At 41.3% G+C, this 16,443-nt stretch overlaps 1 protein-coding gene across 20 annotated transcripts in view; it reads left to right on the forward strand.

The window, feature by feature from the left end:
• Positions 1 to 5,281: 5,281 nt before the first annotated feature.
• Positions 5,282 to 16,443, forward strand: part of PIGG (phosphatidylinositol glycan anchor biosynthesis class G (EMM blood group)) — a 95,989-nt gene continuing 84,827 nt past the window's right edge. For 16 of the 20 annotated variants that reach the window (XR_014230774.1, XR_014230775.1, XM_082337518.1 and 13 more), the window contains exons 1-6: positions 5,282 to 5,494; positions 8,929 to 9,134; positions 10,309 to 10,518; positions 11,899 to 12,087; positions 13,617 to 13,755; positions 16,221 to 16,433. Coding sequence is in view for 17 of the 20 variants with exons in the window: in XM_082337518.1 (XP_082193644.1) it covers positions 5,335 to 5,494; positions 8,929 to 9,134; positions 10,309 to 10,518; positions 11,899 to 12,087; positions 13,617 to 13,755; positions 16,221 to 16,433 (1,117 nt within the window). In the remaining 3 variants the exon portion in view is untranslated. Of the gene's footprint in view, positions 5,495 to 8,928; positions 9,135 to 10,308; positions 10,519 to 11,898; positions 12,088 to 13,616; positions 13,756 to 16,220; positions 16,434 to 16,443 lie in introns of those variants that run through there. The other 4 variants (XM_082337520.1, XM_082337521.1, XM_082337527.1 and 1 more) reach the window with 3 other exon arrangements.

Raw genomic sequence — 16,443 nt, forward strand, 5'->3', positions numbered from 1 at the left:
TCCTGGGTCTTGGTTCCAGACAGTCTACATTTACACATATTTTGATTTGTTCCCATGTTCCCTCTGGAAGCGAAGCAGGTAACTCTGATGCGGTGATGCAGATAGCCTGTTTCAGGGACCAGCTTCCATTGGGTGACACAGCACCAGGCTTGGCTCTCTGCGACTATCTGGGCAGGCTGAGTTCCCTCTGCTACGCTATGCTCCTTCCCAGGGCACGCAACAACTGACTCTCAGCATCACCCCACAGAAAACGTGGCACTCTGCCATTGCAGAAGTAACCTGGGAAAACCCCCATAGCAATGGTCTTGGAGCTCTAGTTGATTTGGGGCATGGAGAAGAGTGGGCCCAGGTATGATGGAGAATGGCCCACACAGGAGCAGCCAGCCCTTCCCCAGAGGGGAGGAAGTGGGTACGTCTGCCTGGCAGGCTGTTAGCTGGTAACGAAGATATCAAAGCAAGAAGTTCTAGCTACAGGGTATTGGAAGAGATTTATCCTGAAAATATAAGCACTTGAAAACCTCTTTGAGAATTTATCAATGCCACAGTTTGACGATGCTGATTCATTACCTTAGGTGACTAAAACAGCTAAGTTACTCTTTCTTCCCCCTCACAAACCCTTTTGCTTTTAATAATTTGCCCCCCCCCCCCCCCCGGACACATTCTTCTTTCCTGTGCCTGCGCAGTAACAAGCAGTGTTTCCTGACCTCTCTGCAGCCACTGATACACCTTATTAAGGCCCCTTGTATAGGTTCAGCTTCTCCCTTGGTGATGGCTTGGCTATTCAGCATCAGATTTTGCAAAGTGCACACTTCACTTAGCAAATGGTCAAACAGCCTGCACAACGGTCAAGCATGCCTGCTAGGCGTTACCATTTTCTTCTTTCTTAAGCTAAACAGTTGAATAGTTGAATCTACTTAAGTGGTTTGGAAGTTTTCCTTGAGGACTTATTTTCATCTGTGTTTTATCCAGCCCATTTAGACTGAATGAGAAACTAACATTGGGTCAGAGCATCCCGAGATCTGTTTTAAACAGCGGCACATGTGGGGATCAGGCTCAGCGATCCCAGCCTATGCTTGCAGCTCTCAAAGAACCTCCCTGGATGGAAGCACAAATGCAGTTCTAAAGCCAGGGCTTTCTTAAGCAGGAATGACTGTTTGCATCTCTGTACAACCCTGTGTAGAGAAAGAGGGATAGAGATACTGCTACTAAGCAGCATAAGATTTGAGTGCAGGGCTCTGGGGGAAACTAACAAGCGGCCTCTTCAATTAGTTCTTGCTCTGCAATTTTGCTTCCCCTTTGAAAGCAAGTAATTTCATACTGCAGCAAGGAGCAAGTCTGCCGTCTATGGAAATAAAAACAGACTTTGACTTCCTACAGCTCACCACTTCAGAGGTTATCACTTCTTCAGTGATCCCTGCCTGCCTCAATCTCAAATCCCATAAGCTCTGCAAGCATGGTGTCCAAAGTACCTAAACCTGAAGGTAGACTCTGTGTGTGTGTGCACGTGCATGTGTTTAAAGATAGACAATCAATCATTTGATGTGGATAAAGCTATTCAATTATTTTTAATATATTTTTGCTGTTTAATTCTCCTGTATGTGCAGAAATTCCCATTCAGTCTCAGATTTGAGAAGCAGGGCTTACGATGACAGTGCTTCTGCATTGTCTTTTGTCTCAGCAACTACAAACCTCTGGAGACTTTGCAGTGCGCCAGAATGGAGGAGGGAGATTCACACTTCAGTCAACAGTCTTTGATAACCTTTTCTGATGTTTTACCATGGCTTAAAAACAGCAGACACCTAACACACATTCAAATTGCCAGGTACTGAAGAATGGAGAAATGATAGGAGAGAAAAAATTACTATGTGTCCTTCTGGATTTCTAACTACATAGTAGTGCTTTCAGAGTGTTAGATCACCTTGGAAAGTCCTTTTTTTTTTTATTACAGCTTCACTTAACTGATATGCTACACACCCCTTGTACGTAAAAGCAGTGGCTTTTACTTACACCGGTCAACTTTACCACTGTCTCAATTCCTGCTCCTCTTGTGTGTTCCCCAATACAGTGTTGAATGTATTAGGGACAAGTCTCACTCTGATTACAGAAGAGGGATGCTTGTTTAAACCACCAGCATGAGATGTTCACATACCTGACCTTGTCAAGTTTGGAAGAAATGTGCAGTTTTCACATAGACACACACACACACTCACATGTGAAATTGTTAAATTAGGACCAGAGAGGGAGAATGCTTGAGGCAGTTCAAAGAGCAAGATGGTAAGCTGCAGATCCCCAGAAGTTATTAACTTAACAGCAGGTAAACAGACTTGAGAGCAAGACTACAAGGGAATCAGTCAAAACAAGGTTAGGTAAGAGAAGGGGAAAGAAGAAAAAGAAACTCAGGAAACTGGTTGCATATTGGCTGTATTTGAAACCAGAGGAGAGGGGAAGATTGCGCCCCTTTTTTTCCAGTCAAAATGTGAAACGTAAGAAGTGAAAGAATAAGGAGAAAAGGAGCCGGGGAAGCAGATGTGCTAGGTACTAACAATGCGGCATTTCATTAAGTGCTAGCAGAGGACACAGGCTGTTGGAAGGTGGTGTGCTCCTCCCTCATGGGACACACCAACTTTTTGTCTTACCTGCTTTTTAACTGCTGCCCTAGTGAAGAAAGGCCTTGAGGGATGCCAGAGAGAGTAACGACATCATCTGGCAGAGAGACTAACAACATCACCTGCTCAGCACGTTTGGGGCAATGCCTCTAGTGAGGGCTGGGCACAGTGCCTTAAATTCCTTCTTCTTCCTCAAGACACAGCGAGGTAAGTTTGCTTGAGTGGCTCTTCACAACAGTGGCAGTAGCAACGTGCTGCTCCTGCACAGAAAGATGCAGATTCATCTCCAAGGTGGATGAGTTCCACTGTGCTCTAAAATGCTTGCTGGCTTGGATGAAACAACAGCCTTCCCAATGGCATGAATTGCACTTCACTGCGCAACCTTTCCCTGACACGCTGACAGGAACGTTTAACCTTCTAAAGGCTGTTTAAGTTAGACAGCACCCCTCGGCATAAATTGGTGCACACAACGCTGGTTCTGTGCTTACAAACTCGGGAGCACACAATTCCTCCGAATTGTCATGAAATGACCAGCTCTCCAGGGCATAAATCTGTTATGCACAACGGAAGAGGTTACACCTGAAAACTTGTAAAATGGCCGCAGAAATGCACAGCAGCAATTGTGAGTATATTATGCTATAATATACTCATAGACTCATAGACAATTACTCAGTCAGATCTAAAGTCTTGTACAACACTCAGATTTTCTTCCTGCAGTTCAGTGCAATAATAACGAACTTGAAAGCATGTTGCTGCAAGAACTTGCCAAATGGTGATGGGGTGAAATGGTGATGGTACTCAGTAAATGCCCAGAGAGAGGTCCTGGGGAGTGTGAACCACATGCCAACTAAGTGTATTTATGTCTGTGGAGAAATCCTTTTGCATGAACACAGAAATTATGATCTTAGGTGGGAATCTGAAGGTATGAACCACAGAGAAAGTTGCAGTGTTTGGGGAATTTCCACTTTATTTCTGAAAGGGAAAGTGCTTTTGCCCAGGAAATAAAAAGAAGACAGACATTTCTTAGTTGCTGTTTTGTGATTTATAAACACTGCCTATATTAGGGTGCTTTATATTTGTTAGTGGAGTTAACCTTTCTTATTTTCTGCTTGGAGAGTCTCACTCACTAGTTCAAGGTTTAAAGGAAAGCAGAAAATGCCCATAAAAAGTAACAAATACATCTTTTCTGGACAAAACAATATTGTAACCTTGAGGCATGTTACCGAAAGACATTTTAGAGCTTGAGGCATACATACAATGGCCTGGAGTAAAAGCCTGAAGTTTCCTTTTGCCCTTTCCCACTGATGTAAAGCCTTGCACGTTCTCTCTGAATTTCATTGCACTGTCCAAAGTCAGCTGCAGTTAACTACTGGAAAACTTTCATGGACCTTGAAAGCCATGCTTCTGGAAAGAAACAACTGAACTGTATCTAAAAAAATGCAATTTCTTTTTAACAGCTTTGCAGCTTCTTCGGAAATGGAAATTTAGAAACAGTCTGTATAGAAGCATAAGGGAGTTAAGAGGGACCAGAAAAAGCACTCACTACATGGCCTTAACGTAGCACAGGGCTCACAGATGTATTATACAATCTGCCATGTAAGCAGCGTGAGCCCAAAGGGCATGGGCTCCTTGAGTTCTCTGTATTTGGAGGCCCTAAGAAAGACTTGGAGGGATATGAAGTTACACAAAGCTTTTATCCCAAACCCACTCATACATGCCTTTCACATCAAGGCAGCTTTGCCTAGCAACAGCTGTTGCAAAGCCCAGTACGAACAGCAAGAACTGGCAGTAAAAGCACAAACTGAACAACCTGAGTGGGAAAACACTTTTAAAAGCATCGTACAATGCATTTGGTCTGTCTTTACACAAAACAGATCTTACTTTGTGTCAAGAGAAACGGCCCATCAGGAAAACTCCTCTGGAGCACTCTACATGGTGCTTGTAGAGTCACATCAACATACACATAGCTACAGGATGATAGCTGTAAACACGTGAAGTGCCACGCTGGCATCAAGCTGTTGCAGTGCAGCTTCGTCTGGTGATAGACCACGAGCTAAACCCAGGACAGTGACCGGCACAGGCAGTCTGTGACTGCTGCAACACTGTACTCATCTGATTAGGGAAAAGGTGCTGCTCACAGGTAAAGCTAAACAGTTGTTACGTATGCTGCAAAAACCTGCACCACATCTTTCTAGCAAACAGGTGGGACATATGAGAAACAGTTTTGTTTGGGGAAATAAAATTTTCAGTCTTGAGGGTATATTCCTGTACCAATAAGCACAGCAAGACTAGTACCTACTCTGCTTCCCTTTGCAGAACATTTTTTATGTCCTTTTTCAGAAGAATAAAGCCTTTTAAAACCTCATTTCTCCTCTTTCATCTGCCATGACCCACCTGCTACAGCCTGCTTCTTTCCCAATGGAAAGGAAAGGTTAACAGGTTAACAGGCCCGGCCCTGCCACCCAGCGGGCTGCTGGGAAGCTCAGCCCCTTGGCGTCCCGTTGGTGCGAGTGCTGCGGTCTACTTCCGGTTCGGGGTCACACATCTCGCAGAGGGGTTGGCTGGCCGCTAGCCAATAGGAGGGCTCGGCGGACAAGTGCCGTGGCCTCTGGTTGGTCGGCGGCGGGGCAGGGGCGGGCAGAGGGGAAGAGGCGGAGCGCGGCGGGTGCCGCCCCGGAGAGGTGGCGGAGCGGGGCCCGGCAGAGGTCGGCGCCAGCGCCGCGGGAGGATGCGGCTGCGCTCGGGTGTCTTCGCCTCCTCCTGCCTCCTGGTGGAGGCCCTGGGAGTCGCGCTCTTCCTCCGGGGCTTCTTCCCGCTGCCCGTCAGGTCTCTGCCCCGCAGAGAGGCCCGCGGGGACCCTCCCGCCGAACCGGCCCCGCCCGGCCCAGGTAACGCCAGCAGCCTGCCCCTGCCCTAGTCACCGCAGCAACCGTGCTCCCCTCTCGCCGCCCGCAGCAGCTCCCGGCCCCGCCCCGGCCCGGCGGGGTGGGGGACGGGGCGGCCGAGCCCCGGCGGGGCTGGGTGTCTTGCCGCGCACCGTCGCGCCTGCCGCCGCCGCCGCCGCTTTGTGTTGGGTCTCCGGGGCTGTGAGGTTGCAGAGGCGGGAGCAGCCGGCGGCCGGCCCGTGCCGGGAGGCCCCTCGGTACTGCAGGACAGCTTTCGGTAGCGCCGTCCTGTTCCCAGACCTGTTTCCGAAGTAGCTGAGAACTTAACTAATTTTGCGTGCAGTTATCAATCACCGCCAGCAGTATCTGCTCACGGTCGCAAAAAGCTACTTAAGCATCAGCTGTCGCGTTTTCGGAGGGTGTGCTTTTCTGTCGTTCTGTTCCCCTTTCCATATCTCTGATGCAGCTGTCGTAGCCATACTTTTTAATGGTAAGTCGTTTGCATTAAATAATGCCATTTCAGTTATAACAGTTCGCTTGCTTGCTGTGTTAATTTACTTGTTGCGTTGTGCTTGAGAATCATTGTTTCTGTGATTCTCACTGTGGTGTGTGATTGTCTTAATGCCACGTTAGTGAGACTTTTAACACCTCAATAGTGAAGAAAGCAACTGTAGTAATACAGGTTTCCTTCACAGTTCAGTCAGATTGCAAAACGCACAATATTACTGTCCATTTCTCTGAAGTCGTGGTCTCTACAGGTCCTGCGGTATTCCTTAGCTGAAATTGTGAAACTGAAGTTTTCAAACATCTTTTTAATGAAGAGTCAGTAGAGGATGTGCTGATATGTAGCTGTCTTATATGTCCACTAACAAGTTGTATTAACATAATGAGAAGAGGAGGCATGTGTACTTGAAGGAGTGTTTTTCACTGGTGTTTGGAGCTTGTGAGGTGAAACTTCAGGTTCAGTGGAGAGCTGAATTGAGTAGTATCTTGCTCATACAAAGCTCTTGCTCAGGACATCTACTTATGGTTAACTTGGTGAACAGGACTGTAGTTGTCAAACTGGGTCTTTAGCTGCTTGTTATTAACTCTTCTAAAGTATATAACATTATGCATGTTGGGACAGGCTTACTTAAATTGCAAGAAACAGTGGAGGAAGAGAAGGTTGTGTAATTTAGAGCGTGGTGTGCTGATATCAGTTAAGCAGGAACACTGAAAGAATCTAATCTGGTAACAGACCTGAGTGGATGCAGCCAAATGGCAGGTTGCTTTTTAGCTGGAGATTACCAAGACTGTCAGAAATGTTTGATAGCCTGCTGTGAATGAAATGTTGTATTCACATGTGGTTATTAGCAGGAGACTAACATGAGTTGAAGACTATAAATGTGTACGACGGGGCTCTACAAACAGTTTAAATTTAGGCATGTCACTAGTAATCCTGGGCATAGGTAGGCAAAAATGGAATGACAGTGGAAGAATACTTCCTTTCTGTAGTTCTTGGATTACAATTTGCTTGCAGAGTGATCTCTTGATCTGGATGATAAGCTCTAAAGGCAGGGGGTTGCTTACTAAACCATGATACAGGAGGCTTTCAGCCTACTTTAGATCTGTTCAGAAAAGAATATTTTTTCAGTGCGTCTGTATTTCCTGAATGTTTCACTTTGTGAGTTGTGACTACCATTGAATCCATGCTGTCTTGCCTGTGGGATGACTGATAAAATTGTGTAGTTGCTTGTATAGTAGTGAATACTTGCAGCACATCATTGTGGTAAGTTTTTGATAGAACCTGTGGTTTTGTTCACTGCTTAGAGAAGTTCAGCTTAATTTGAAGTAACTGTTTTCTAAATAACCGTAGCAGGGATAAATAAGTAAGCTGCATGCCAAGAGTTACACTATGTATTGCTTTAGCTATCTTATAATAAATATTTTCAGGTGACTTGTAATTGCCTCCTAATTCCTTTGCACTTCTCAATGCTTTGACTTACTGATGAATAACACTGTAGGAGGGAGTTGTGAGTAGGGTGTATGTGATCTGAACATTTTTGGTGTCCAGCAAGTTTTGTTTCCCTAAGCAAGTGGATAGGACTAATTTAAGAGAAAGATTTAACTAACAGTACAGCAGTTGTGCCTTCTTGTTTTTCATTGAGAGCCAAAGCATGCCCACTAAGTTGATAATTCAAGTCCTGGAAAAACATTATCATTTTAATCAAGGTTGCTGGCAGTTGGCATTTTGCTGTTGTTGAGATTTCCTTCTTCCTCGTCGTGCCCCCTTCCCCAATTTTCTTATCTGGAAAAATCACTAGCAGCAATGAGTCTGTGAATGTCAATTTATTGATGCTTATCTGTGTACCCAAAAATACAGTTTCTGAGGTTGTTTTTTGAGGTTCTCTTGTTAGACACGACATTATCTATGACCTTTCCAAATTGTCATCCACTTGTTCAGAAACACATTTTACTCTAAAGGAGTGTAAAAAACCTAACTTTACATAATACATGTACTGAGAAGTTGATTCACCACAATGTTGTCTGAGTAGAGATCTGTGGGTAGGATCCATTCTGCTTCTATTTTATCCTTCTGTTTTTTTTCCTGGTAGAGATGTGGGACCTGTAGAGGTTGGGTCAAAAACTGCTGCTGTAAAAGCTAAAAGTCACTGTGTGGACCAAGCTCAATGCAAATGAAGAGTTGTTGCGGGCAGAATTAAGTGGTGGGCTTGAAGGCACGACACTGCCTGTTCCCTCATGCACAGCAGCATTTTGCTGTGCCCACCCACGTAGTGTGATAAGGGGATTCTGGAATTGGATTTTGGTCCTGCCATCACTGAACTATCCCAGCATACAGTCTTCTACCTTGAAGGGCTCAAGTGTGCACAATTATTTTCCCTTCAAATTTCAGTGAAACTGTCTATTTCTTTGTAATTTTCCTGTTCTCTTATGGTGGGATTTGATAGAGAGGCATTGCTTGAGGTATGTTCTGATGTGCAAAACTGGGTATTAGCACAGGTGAATGCTGCATCTTTTTTCTAACAAAACTTGTCTGTCGGATATATGTCGTTCACCTTTACTAAATTAACCAGAGAGCAGGTAGCAGCTATTCCTTCTTATTCCTTTGAACATTCTCCATTTCGTAGCTTTTTCTTAGTTCTCCCAATTGCACATCATGCTTTCCATTCACATTTTGTTTTCCTTCCTAGATGCTGTATTGGATTTTTTTGTTGTTATTGTTGTTGTGTCATTCCTGTGCTGGATGGCCTGAAAACTCAGCTTCCTCTGATTGCTTCTCATGTTTGCTATTGTTTGCAACTTCTCGCTTCTGAACGTAAAGTTAATAAAGAAGTTGGAAGCACTCATTTCTGTGGTGAAGTTGTCCTTTAACTTCTGTCTAGCCACTGTTAAAATTTGTTGATGACTTTTATATACCTTTTTTTTTTTTCGTTTAGGAATGGTTTCTAACTGGACCGAAATTCCGTCACCACTTTTCAAAAAAGTTGTCATTGTGCTCATAGACGCTTTGAGAGATGACTTTGTGTTTGGATCCAAAGGTAAACAGTTCATGCCGTATACTACACAAGTTGTTGAAAAAGGGACATCCTACAGTTTCATTGCTGAAGTGAAGCCACCCACTGTGACTATGCCTCGAATTAAGGTAAGTGGTTTTTTTCTACTTAGGGTTGTTTCATTTGAGGAAGTTTTGAAGGCTGGGTTGTTTGATATGCTGAGAGGTGGCATAAAGGCCAGGTTTGCTGTGTTATTGCAATTTGTGGCTGAAACTCGCTTTGCTGTAGTAGTGCATGTGATAGAGTCCTGATTTGCCATGCCCAGAGATGCTTCCTGCAGGAAAGGTCAGGTCAGGGATCGAAGGAAAGTAGAGAGGCTGAGTAAGAGGAAGACGTGGCAGCTTTCACTTAAGCCACTTTTCCTTGTTTTCTTCCTTTATTTGGTAGCTTTGTGGTGGGAAGGTCTGTGAGAGTCAGGTAAGGGCAGTTAAGGCCCTAGTGCAGGCTTAAATGATTGAAATAATCTTTTCATTTGTAATCATGGGAAGGCAGTAGCCTCTCAGTTGTCAAATTTACCAGTTGTCTTCTATCCAAGAACATTTTTGTTGGTATTTCTCTGTGTTCTTGTAACTTCTGATAGGAAATCCAGTTTAGTGTAAATTTGTTTTGTCATAGGGATGTTTTTGCAGACCTTAAAAAGAAAATTGTGCCAAGTTCCAGGTAACTAAAAGATGAATTGTCGCTGTCTCATCAAAATACTTGATCATCCAGGATTCTTAGTGATGGATCTAAGTGACATTTCTTGCATTGAGGAAGCTGAGAGAGCGAGCTTTGGTAGATCAGCTAGAAGGCCAGTGAGAGAGTGAGGGGGAGATAGTCTGGTAACTTGATAGGTGGACTTCATTGCGTTTTCTAGAAGATTCTTAAGTACGGTTTTGAATGTGCTACCATTGTTGTTGTTGTGTTAAGTCAGTTTACTTAGGCCTTCTAAACCGTCTTTTTGGTGTTTTAATGACTAGTAAATGAAGCAAATTTCAACTGGCATACAAAGTCGTTTTGCTGTCCACTAATTAAGAAAATATTATTTAACCCTTCTGTAAAGCAGTTATTATCTCTGACATCAGCTAGGACTCTGTTGTGTCAGGTGATGCGATGTGGCATGGCAGCTCATATGCTCTTTTACTTTATTATGTTTCTTTATTGAAAGTGTATTTTCTCTGCCCTCTGCTTCATTGCTTCCTCTTAAATTAATATTGCCTTCTGAGTACTGGAAACTTTTTGGTTTCTGTTAATATATCTCCTTTCGTTTCTTGTTTTATGTAGGCTTTGATGACGGGTAGCATACCTGGTTTCATTGATGTTATTGTGAACCTCAATTCTCCAGCTCTGTTGGATGACAATCTGATATGGCAGGCAAAAACAGCTGGAAAAAGAATAATCTTTTATGGTGATGATACTTGGGTTAAATTGTTTCCAAAGCATTTTGTGGAATATGATGGAACAACATCCTTTTTTGTGTCAGACTTCACAGAGGTAAGAGGCTTTGTATAATCCCAGGTTAAATAATGTGAGTACAAACACATAGTGACAACTTCTAAGAATGAATGAGTAAAGCTATCCTTGTTCTGAAATACAAACCTGGCAATTAAATAGAAATTACAGTTATATGTGTTTTCAGTATTGGCAATGTGAAGCTAAGCATTTCAGTCCCTCATGCATATGCTATGGGAAGTGTTTGGATGATACAGTAACAAACTGTGTTACTGTATAACTTTCCTAAACATATGATATTCTCACAAAACTTGTGGTAGGAAGTCAGACCACTTGCTTTGTTTAAAAATTCCACTACCGTATGGGCAATATGAGCAGTGTTTCAGTATGTTATCGAAGAGGGAGCATAGAAAGTAAATGAAACAAATTGTGAAAATTTTTATTCTAGGCACACTAAAAGAGTAAATAGTTCAGCAATTTCAGTTCGTATTTTGAACTGTTATGATTTGTAAAACCTCAGGCCATTGACCTGCCGCTAGTGACAAAAGTATTTTATTATCGTGTTTAGGGAAGTTAGGTAGTTTAACATGTGAATTGGAAGACACTTTTAACTGGTTACTCTAATAAGACTTGCAGAAGCTTCAACGTGGAGTGGAAAAATGCAACCATGCTGCTGGGTCCGCTCTTTATGCGGTCTTTATGCTTTCTGAATATAGTCGGTTAAACAAAAAGCTTTTTATAGTTGTTTAGATAGTTATATCCAGAGTCAACAAAGTGGTGTTGCATGTGAAATTTTGTAAAGACTTTTAATATCCAGAGAGAAATATATGCAACTAAAACCAGGTAGTCAACCTAAGCAGGAGAACATGTGAGTTAGGCCCCAAATAGCACTTTTCAAATATTTTTTCTTTCTTGCTATGTTGTCAGTTCTTTTTCTCACAGCAAGTAGAATCTTTTTGTGTTTGCACAGTAGCAAAAATTGAGTTGAAAGAGCAGGAGTGGGTTTTTCTCCTGTGCTTCCAAGCACCAAAGAGAGGCTTTTCCGTGTACCTACTTCTTGTGCAGTGATAAATCAGGAGTGTGAAGGATGAAAGTGACTGAAAATTTCTTGAAACAGTTCTTAAAAGTATTTGTGGAAGCATGGCAACTAATTTTCTGTTTGTGTGTAATCTGATGTCTCATAACCAGAAAAGAGTGAAATGGGGTGAAGAATCTGGTTTTTAAGACAGATTTTTGGACTGCCTGGCATTGAACTAACCCATCTGATTTTTTTTCTTTTTTTTTTCCTTGCTAACACTGTGCATGACTGTAATTCTCATCAGCTTCTACAGAATTTTCATGTGTAGTGTGTCTAATTTTTCTATGGTTTTTACAAGAGAGAAATTATTTTTACCTTTTATTTGTTTTCCTTTTATTTTTGAGGTTGATGATAACGTTACCAGGCATTTGGATAGAGTGTTAAAGAGAGAAGACTGGGATCTCCTAATACTACATTACCTGGGGTTGGACCATATTGGACATGTGACTGGGCCAAACAGCCCATTAGTGGGACCAAAACTTCGTGAAATGGATAACATCCTAAAGAAGATTCATATTTCTCTTCTTTCAAAGGTCATATAGCTCCTTGGATCAATGTCTGTTAGTTGTAGACTAACTTTAAAATGCTTGCTTGTTTGTGGGTGGTAGCTTGTTTATTCCTAGACCAAAGTGGGTATTCTGTTCTTTTCCTTCCCTGACCATTCCCCAGTTAATAGTATAGTGTAGCATTTTTAAGGATTTAATGGCTGGCTTTAGTAACATCTGTTAACAGACTCTTCTGAACAGCTATGGGAAATAAGTCCCCCTTGGTGTGCGGGAAGAAGAGAGGAATGCATGCCAAAATTTTATCACTCATGAATTAAAATGGTGGTTGGTGTACTTTCTGGTAACAAAATTCAGCAGAAGGAATAATGGACAAGTATAGCTAATGGCTCTGATTTCTGTAATTGTGAAGGCATACCTAATTCTTAGATATTGAAAAGATTCAAATGGAAATGGTGGTTGTAAACAGCATTTTTCTTATGCTAAATGAAGCACATAAATTGCCAAATCTGAATCTGTTCTTAGATTTGGAAATACAGGATGTCACTTATCTAAATAGTCTGGATGTTGAAGTACCAAGTCCTAATTCCAAGTGGCCTGAAGCTTTTTTCTTTTTTTTTTTTTTTTGGGAACTGCAATTGAGAATAGCTGCTGATAAAATTTCAATAGTATTTTTAGACAAATGGATACTATTGTATGAAAAAAGAGGTTAAATCCTGCTTGTGGAAGTTATAATCTCATGAAAGTTGCAGTGGTTTTGCTGCAGTTTGTTAGTATGTTTTGCTTTTGGCAACTGTATGCAAGCCTTTATCTCAGTTTTAGAATACAGAAATAATAAAAGCACTTTACCAGTACCTGTTGTATCCAAAAGTAATAACTAGAGATTACAAAAAGCTGCTTTGTTATGGAATGACAATATTTATTTTCTGCCATCTTTGATTTGTTAGCTCAAAATTGTTGGATAGGCCTTACTTATGCTTGTGTTTTCTCTTGCTTCAGAAAGGTAAACATCATTTGACATCAGTCATGGCAGATGTCTACCCCAAAAGCAGTTGAGAGACTAGAGACTATTAGAAATAGGATTATCTTTTTATATTAAATTTCTATTTTATTAATATGTACAATATTAATAATTTAGCATTTATATTATATTAAAAACTTAATGAAGCTGAAGAAATGGAGGTGGGGAATACTTCTCTGTTAATGCTGCTGCTCCTGGACTCCTGATTTGCTTCCTACAGTATGGTGACCTTTATTTAATCCTTTGGTCAGTGGTGACTGTAAATGAGGGGTTTTGTAACGGTTTTTTGTGTTTTTTTTGTAAAATACTGAGAAGTATGTTAGATACATATGTGTGCCTTAACTGCTACAAATGAATATTACTGCATAACACTTAGTTGCAGACATATCTTGCAATCTGCCCCAGGTGTGGTGAGCCAATTTAAAAAATGGAATTTATTTTGAGAAATATCGATGTGTGAAAATGATAAAGATAGTAAAGCACTATACATACACATCTTGTTTGTACAGTAACTTACATTTATTCCTGTGACTTGCAGGAAGAAGCTTCTCTGCCCAATTTGCTAGTTGTCTGTGGGGATCATGGGATGTCTGAAACAGGTAGTCATGGTGGTTCTTCAGAAGGAGAAGTGCACACACCACTGCTGTTTATCAGCTCCGCTTTTGAAAAGAGAAGTGGTAAGGATCAAAGAAGCTTGACCTTTTTTAGAACACACTGCCATCTCTAATTTATATTACCCCTAGAATTCTTCCTGAAAAGTGCTTTGGTTTGTTTTACAGATATCTGGCAAGGCCTATTCTCTGTGACTTAAAACTCTGGTTTTAGCCAGAGTTTGCATCGTCGTGGTGAAACCATGACTTAAGCTTTGTCACCACTGCGTATTTCTCACAGGATAACCTTTTGCAGTATTGTCCTACTTGAGTGTTGAGAGCTAATGAGAGCTGTTGTCAGTATTCTGGGATACTGGTAAATGGATAGGATTAGAAGTAAAATCCTATTTGAAATGAGTTTTAAGTTTTGTCTTTCTTGGCCAGAATATTTCCCTGGCCTCCATTCTTCCCTCTCAGACAGCGAGGACAGAAAAATGAATGACAATTTCTCATGCTGAGAGTAACAGGAAAGAGGAAGAATTGCTCTTGTGAAATGATGAAAGATGACAGCAGTGAAAACATCACTGTTGATTGCTGAGTGTTAAGGAGAGAGTATGACCCATGAGTGTATTTACTGTGTTGGACAGGCAGGTAATTTTAAATCATTGATGTGAGTTTATCTGTTCCTAAAACTCATTTTCTAATTGTATAGTATAGCTTAAGGAGAGAGGGAAGAAGGGAATGGTGTGGTAGAGAATCTTTAATCTAATCTCTAGAGTCTTGCTTAAATAAACTCCTTGACTGAGTGAATCATTGAGATGTAGTTATACCAGGAGTGAGTATTTTCTTCAAAATAATACGTCCCTTTGCCTTTCATTCTGCCTCTTGCTCATTTCCATCTGATTTGCTTGCTTTTAAAGCCTGTTTGCAGAACCTTGCCTTGTTTATCTTGCTGGAGGTTCCTGCAGCACAGTTATCTGTCATTTATCTGTCTGTCATTTATAAAGCTGTTATCCAGCTGCAATAGAAAGCATTGCTTAAGGAATCACTGGACTTTTTTTAGATATAAAACCAAAACAAAGTCAAGAGCTGACCAAAGCTCTCAGGTAAGTTTTTGCTATATAAATTTCACTGATATGTGTTGACAACCAGGCCACATGAGTGTAGTTTCTGTAAATGATTGCATCCCAGAACTAATCTTGTTCATTGGGATTAGTTTCTGTTAGGTTTAAAGTGAATGTGCAGTTTTTACAATACAGTGAAATGTATCTATTCACCTATGTTTTGGGATCGAGTTTGTGATTTCTAATGATGCCCATGTAAATATCCAGCAGCTTGCTTCTCATTGCTACAGGAATCAGAATTCTAGTGACTGCTCCTTATGATCCTACTGTAAACAAAATGTGCTGTGGTTAATTTAGTCGACCTCAAAATAGTAATCCTGTGGGCTTTTGCATTTAGTCAGAATATTACTTGTGTAGCCTTCTACAGAGATGTGTCACTCATGATGGGCTAAATGCATTTGATAGTTTGGCTTTTTTTAGCCAGTTAAGAACTTGCCTTTAAAGATGAAATCTGAAAACTGCTGACATAGAGGCACTCATGCAAAGAGGCTTTAGGGATTATAGATGGCGTTCCTGTACAAGTATGGGATTAATCAGAGCTAGGTGAGAAATGAGAGAAGTTCTAATGCTCTTAAAGTGACCCTTGAGAGTAATAAACACTATATATAGAATTCTTTCTGTACTGTACTTAAGTCAAAACACTCAATGCCTGGAGTTACAAAGAGAACAAAATAAAAGCATAATAGAAAAACACTGTTATGTAACTAGTAAAGCACACAAAGAAACAATTGGGAAGACAATCTTAAAGAAAAGCTTACTTATGTTATTGAAATCGTTCATGCATATAGATGTGTGTGGGACTGAAGGCTGATACCTGCAGTAAGGTAATGGGAACACAGAACCCTTTAAAAATCACTGGGTTTGCCTGCATGGAGCCATGGATTTGGTCCTCAGCATTATTACCTGACCTTTAATTCTGTTTGCCTAGCAACCTGATATTAATTAAATCTTGTGCTGTTGTCATTGTATCAAGAAGCTTCTTGAATGCTGTCAGCATTATTCTCATTCTTCATTCATGCATTAAATTAGTCTACAGTAGTGCTTTCTATTCTTTCTAATGTAAAAGTTATCAGACCCTCTTAGAATGTAGGCTGCAACTTGATATTAAGGTGATCTCCTGGCCCATCTCTTTTCTTACTTGTACTTGCATAACATTCATGTTGTATTTGCAGTAGTTGCTAACATTGAAGAGTGATACTTGCTGAGAATTGAATAAATTTTGGTTTTGCAACAGCAGGGGACAGCAGCTGAAAAAGATCACTCAGCCCTCTGTAGATCACTTGAAATAGCTGACCTAACACCAATGAAAAAATTTTGAAACTAACAAGATCAAGATGCCAGCTGTCTCTGGAGAAATAGAATGGGCCTGTTACTGAAATATGTTTTTTCCTCTCTCTTCCCGCCCCCTCCTTTTTTTGTTGATTCTAGGTCCTCTAGCCCAACCTGAACTTGTGCAACAAACTGATTTAGCTAGCACACTGGCAGTAGGTCTAGGTCTACCAATTTCAAGAAACAGTGTTGGGAACCTTATATTGCCAGTTGTGGGAGGCAAGACGATGAGAGAACAACTACGGTTTGTGCACTTGAATGGGTTCCAGCTTAGCAAACTGCTGCAAGAGAATACACCTGCGTATGAAAAAGGTAAATTAGC

This window comes from Platalea leucorodia (assembly GCF_965183815.1).
Source record: "Platalea leucorodia genome assembly, chromosome: Z".
NCBI classification, from domain to species: Eukaryota; Metazoa; Chordata; class Aves; order Pelecaniformes; family Threskiornithidae; genus Platalea; species Platalea leucorodia.